Source organism: Euprymna scolopes, chromosome 12 (genome assembly GCF_053919585.1).
Source record: "Euprymna scolopes isolate OS-2025 chromosome 12, ASM5391958v1, whole genome shotgun sequence".
In the NCBI taxonomy this organism is placed as follows: domain Eukaryota; kingdom Metazoa; phylum Mollusca; class Cephalopoda; order Sepiida; family Sepiolidae; genus Euprymna; species Euprymna scolopes.
This window is the reverse complement of record NC_136493.1, coordinates 79902807-79909295: the sequence shown is the minus strand read 5'-3', so window position 1 is coordinate 79909295 and position 6489 is coordinate 79902807. Positions and strand designations below refer to the sequence as shown.

General features: G+C 30.8%; 1 protein-coding gene across 1 annotated transcript in view; it reads right to left on the bottom strand.

Moving 5' to 3' along the window:
* LOC145291361 (uncharacterized) overlaps positions 1-4957 on the bottom strand; it is an 18638-nt gene extending 13681 nt beyond the window's left edge. Inside the window, exons 1-3 of the mRNA XM_080137135.1 lie at positions 4644-4957; positions 2291-2651; positions 1-211 (exon numbers count right to left, since the gene is read on the bottom strand). The exon at positions 1-211 is cut by the window's left edge and continues 438 nt beyond it. Of these exons, the coding sequence (XP_079993261.1) occupies positions 1-211; positions 2291-2651; positions 4644-4675 (604 nt within the window). The 5' untranslated portion in view covers positions 4676-4957. The remainder of the gene's footprint in view (positions 212-2290; positions 2652-4643) is intronic.
* Between the last annotated feature and the right edge of the window lie 1532 nt (positions 4958-6489).

Sequence of the window (6489 nt, the reverse complement as noted above, 5' to 3'; positions counted from 1 at the left end):
CATTAAGGGTGTAACCAGAAAACAACAGGCTACGTAGAGCTTTTTCTAGATGGCTAAGGGCCGAGAAGGAGCCAGACACACTTGTTCCATTAGTCGTCATATTTACAGCTACGTTATAGTTTGCCTGAAGAGTGTTAAGAAATGTTGGATTGTCTTCTGGAATTGCATCAATCACCGAAGAAGACAACATTCCTGTCAGGTCGGAAAATACCTAAAAACAAAAACAAAACAACAATTAATTGAAATATATAAGAGACATTCCAAAAGTAAAGCCTCCTATGTATTTTTTTTAACTAAAAAAGTCGATGAGCTATGAATATGGGAGTGATATCATTAAAACAAGCAACCTTTTGTCCTCCATAATTTATTTTTCTACATAGTCATCACCATTCGCAATGCACTTTTTATCAGGAATTAAATCAGGCATCTCTGCTTCTGAGACATGTCCATGATAGGTGTTGCTTTATCAGAGTCTCACACTATCAATATCTGCAACAGAGAGATGAAACTTTAAGGTCATGAATTCATGAGTTCAGTCATCATAACAACGCAATTTGCAATTCTCTCTGATCCATTCAAACAGAATAAAAAATAGGAGGCATTACTTTTGGAATGTTCCTCAGATGTCAAAACGGTTACATCACTGCGTCAATCTTTCAACTGTACAAAAAAGTACAACAGTGCAAAAACAATAAAGGAACTTTTTGAATGAACTAAGATCATTTAATGACATACTTAAAGAAATAAGATTATACAACACTATATAATCAAAATAAATATGCATATGGCCTTTTTAATGTGTAAAATCACTCAAATACATGCAACAACTTTGAAACAAATAAGAAACTAGTATATATAATCAACACAAAACATATTAAACTGAACCCAGACCAAACCAAATAATAAGTAAGGTTGTTCAAAATAGATATCACAAATCATCCAAGAATTTAGAGTGCAAAAAAAACAAACAAACAAAAAAACAGGGATGCATGTGCACTTTCTGTACCATAGTATTTTTTGTAAGATTTTCAAGTTAAATTCAATTTTTATAGTATATTGTTTATTTAATTGTTAGATGAAGATACAGAATAGTCAAAAATGCCCCTTCTCTCTCCAAATTAAGATTGGCTTTCTAAATAATAATCTTAGCATTTTAGCAAGGTCTATAAATAAATAGATAAGTATTGCGAGATGTACTTCAATTTCAACTTGTGACATCTTGTTCATCGAAGATGTTGAAAGTAAACTGAAGATTCTTTTTCTTTTTTTTTTTTAGTCAGATTACAATGGAACCTCTAGATATGAAAGATTACGCTTATGAAATTTTCAGCTTGCGAAATGTGACGTGAAAGTTTTTTGTCCCTGCATACAAAAATATTTTCAGGATACAAAAGATACGAGTGACAGAAAGATTATTTTTCAGGCACCTAATTCTTTGAAAATCTTTTTAAAATCAAAGTTTTATTCGATTTAAAAGGGTTTTTTTTGTAAATTTCTGGAAATATTTGTGTTGATTTTTATCTGGAAAACATTTTTTCTTGAATTTGAATTTATTTTTTCTACTTACACATAAATTAAAATTATTTTAAAAATTGAAAAATTAATGGACACATCACAATTTTTACCACATTTAAAGAATATGGGTTAAATAAAAGTTTGGTTTTATTTTTAATGTACACCCTTTAAAATTTTTGTAAAAGGTGAGGGATTTTGTTATTATTTTTCTTAGAAATTGCAAATTAGTTGTAAGAAAGTAAATAATCCATTTCACTCTATATACTTTTTCTTCTGTGTGCCAAGAGATTTGATTGAGATTGTGACCTTAATGAATTAATTAAAATAACAATAAAAAAATTATGTCATATCTCTCAATCATTTTTTTTATTAAATAGAATTTTATATTTGGATGTCAAAGAAAAGTAAAAAAAAAAATAAATAGCAAGTGAAGGTATTAATGGTTAAGTACTATTTGGCTCTTATTTCATTCTGATTTTACCTTTATTCTAAAATTTAATGAGTGTTTTCATAGGGCTTAGAACAGATTAAATGATTTACATGTAAAACGCCTTTTAGGATACAAAATTTCAAGATATGAAAATCAAAGTAGAACCAATTATTTTAATATCTAGAGTTTCCACTATATTAAGCTTTTTTTTTTTTTAAAAAGAGAAAAAAAAGCAGGAAACTTTTATTTTTGTGTACAGTATTAAAACAAAGTACAGTTTTACAAAAAATTTAAGCTGATGAATCCTTTTTTAAATATATCAATTTTTAAGAAAATTGAAATTACCTCAGCTTTGTTGATTTCTTCAGCGTCCAATTTATTTTCATCAAGGGATTTAATGGAGGCATCTTCCCCGAGACTTGCAGAATCAATGCCACTCACATTGGTTTCAATATTTTTCGTTCCAACCAACTCTGTAAGATCACTGCAATCCTCCTCCTCCCCACCAGTTCCTTGGCTGAAAGGAATTAATGTTTCAATCACGACACGTTGCGGAAGCTGATAGTGTTCCAGGCCAGACATGGCTTCCAGAGTGAGGCCAGCCGATGAGGCAATATTCGTGCCACTCCAAGCAATCTCATCCCCTTGGTAGGCAACCGGTTCCACAGAGACAATAGCAAAAGCATTTGCGTCCTCCAAGTTATTTCTATGCAAAAAAGCAAAAAAAGAAATTTCTTAAAATGTGGAATCAAACATTTTATAAAAAAATATGTTATTTTGCTTAATGAAATGTAACGTAATATGTTGAACATTTAAACAAACACTTTGCACACATCATTTCCAACAAACACGTACGCGTGCATTTGTTGGGTTTTCACCAGTCAACAAAATAAAATCTTTTTACACTGTGCACAGTTGATGGTCGTCATTCCCTGATTACCATTTTTTTCTATCTGTGGGCCGTGACCCCTCATGGTTGTTGATCTTCTTAAGATGAATTTACTCATGCATGGAAACACAATGGAGACTTTCAAATATTTTATTTAGAGAATGGTCTTTCATGAGAAGAGAGACCAATCTAATTCTCACTATTTAACTTTTTTTGTATACTTGGAGATTGAAAGACACAGATGGCATCATCGAGGTGACATTAATTTAATTTCTCTCTACATTTTCAGAATGAATCTTGTCTCTCCCGCTTCTTGAGTTCAATTGCATAGAAACTCTTTTCTGTGCCCCAAACACGTGATGTAATTTCTATATAATACCATTCAACATCTTCATTTCTAGCGCGTTTTGTTGAGTGATAATCCTTGATCTCTCATCTCAATCATGCTAGGTGCACTGGGTCTATTTCCGTTTGCTGTCAGATTATCCTGACATGTACTTAATGTGACCCTCACCAAAATTCATACTAGTTAACATAATCTCTACTTACTGACATATATATTTATAACAATAGAATTTAAATACAAAGTTGCTGGAAAAATGGTTGGATCATTCCATCACTCCATAAAGTACCTGACTCGTGACGTAATTTAAGAGTCAGAAAATGTTCTAAGATGAAGTACTGCTGCCACATGTGGGGAGACGCTGCTTAAAGCACTCCTTATTGTCTTAACCTATAATACAAAATCGACTTAACAATCCAGTGGGACACAATTCATTCCCTACACCCCCTTTCTCACAGAACAGAAGTTGCTAACCTTTTTTTATTCATGACTTAACGTATGTTCGGATATCTTGTTTGCAATTTTAAATATTCCAAATCTTGATGAGCTCCTAGGCTGATGGCCACTCATGTCATGTACATTGGTTCGACCATGTTGATACGAGCGATTATTGGATAAAAATATGCGAAGATCTTCAGATTAAAGCAAATAACTAGTTCATACAATGTCCAATGGAGAAAAAAAAAAAAAAAAAAAAAGAGTAAATTGTGAAATTTACAAGTGTGGGTGGGTCGGGTCAATTTCCTAAACGGCCTTATATTATTAGTTTGCTTATTTTAAAACTGGAAAACTTTAGTCAGAAAGGACTTTTCCAGGGCATTTATCATGAAGCAGAACGGTAAGCCAGCAGAAATCGAAAGTAAAAAAAAAAAAAACCCCAAAAAAACACGGAACTCGGCGATAACCATTTATTTGGAAATACATACGATTTTCTAAAAGTTCGTTTTCCTTATTTTATTTCAATAAATATTCGATTTTAGTTTACCCTTTAGTAAAATCAGATTTTACTTTGGGGAGGGGAGATTACATGTAAACAACCTGAAAAATATATTCGCAAATAAGGATTGTTTTAAATTAAATATTCTTAATTTCAGAATTGGAGGGATCATTTCCTTATATAAATTTAACGTAAAATGAGCACCCACTTCATGTCCAGTTAGCGGTAATATGGACGAGTAACCAATTGTTATTCAAAATGTATTCATCAAAGTTACGTATAGATGAGAAATACACAGACACACAAACTCTTGTGTGATAGTTTTATTAATAATGTATTTTTTTCATCACTTTTTTTATACATTATATATATATATATATATATATATATATATATATATATATATATATATATATAATAAAACCGAAAAACAGATACAATAAAAGTCTCTTCCGTGACGAGAGAGATCATTATTTTAAGACATTTTTACTTACATATTTATTGACTAATTGTATATATTATTACTTACTGTGCAACATTATCCCTTGTATTTTTGTCCATTCATGAAAATAATAAGCCGCTAAAAAATAAGTAAAACAATCGTCATCAATTTGATGTTTGAAATTGCAACAAAAAAAATATTTCTTTTGTTGTTTTTCGGCAATTTGCACCAACTTTTTAAGCCGATATCTTTTCGAGTCTTCTCGGTCGACTTAAAGACATGTTTTCTTTTCTCTTTCTGTGTTTAAACAACTGAAATTTTAAATGAACAATAAACTGAAGGCAACGAAATTACGTAAACAATTGAAACTGAATGTAAAGAAAAAGGAGGAAAAAAAAAGTGGTTTATTTTTTTACCCGGTTTCATATTGTGAATGTAACAAAAATAAAAGAAACAACAACAAATAAAATATAATGGTGCTAATAGTGATCCGATCCGCGCTATTTTTTAAATCGTATTTCCACGTTTAATTAAAGTTTTATATGTTTTTGGGGGGTTGTTTTACTGTACACATAGATTCGAAAAAGTTGTCAAAAAACAAATATATAACAAATAAATGTTATCAAAGGCAAGACAAGTTACTTTTACCTAACTGGATATGTTTTTAGTGTTTTTATTCAATGTAACATGTTTATTCAGCTCGAAAAGCATACAGTGTTTACCGATGTATTGGAAAATTCAAAATGGCGCCCGAGTCTCTCTTTAACACGGTAAGTTCAGGAAAAGATGTTATAAATAATAAACTAGACAAAATACTGTTAGAAATTCGCTCAATATATATTACATAACATAAGTTGACATATATTCGGTGTTTTTTAAATAGTATTTTGTCTAGTTTATTATTTATAACACCTTTTCCCAAACTTACCATGTTAAAGAGAGTGTCGGGCGCCATTTTGAATTTTCCAATACATCGGTAAACACTTAAGCTAAACCCAAATTTGAAAAGTTTTATTTAAACATAAATATCTACGGAATCTAGCAGCCCGGTATTAAACATAATGTATAATACGTTAAAAAAAAAAAAAAAAAATGAAGTAAAAAACAAAAAACGGAAAGAAACTGAGACATGTGCATGTGAGTATATGTTTTTTCTAAACAGTTCACCTTTTGTAAATAAAAAAATACTCAAGCTGAGATCAAAACCAAAACCTAAAGACAATGCGTCATGCGTCAATTATGATAACCATTAAGCCAGCTTGATACGATCTTTAAAAAGTTTTTCAAACCTACTTATTCTTAACACAATTTGAAAGATTCATGCATACGCAGATGTGAAACAGTTGACAAATAAATAAAAATCCGATGACCCTACATACTAATTTTTTAATGTTGACCCCTTAGCAGCCCTTTTTCTCTGGATGAAAACAGATTATAAATTTTTCCACATGTTTTAATACCCTATGTACCAAATTGTAGATCCCAAAATCGTTGAGTATATAGGTTGAGAATTGTCCTCACACACACACACACACACACACACACACACACACACACACACACACACACACACACGCTTTTATATATATACTAGCAAATGTGCCTAGCGTTGCCCAGTATTAAACATAATGTTATATTTCTTTAAAAAAAAAAATGAAGTAAAAAAAAAAAAAACAGAAAGAAACTGAGACAAGTGCATGCGAGTATTATGTTTTTTCTAAACAGTTCACTTCTTGTAAGTAAAAAAAAAAATAGTGAAGCTGAGATTGAAACCAAAACTTAAAGACAGTGAGTCAAGTATGATAACCATTCGGTCAGCATGACACGATCTTTAAAAAGGTGTTTTCAAACCGACTTATACTTAACATAAGGAATCTGTAATATAAACCATTCACAAACGCGCAATAGTAAAACAGTTAGCAAACAGAAAAAT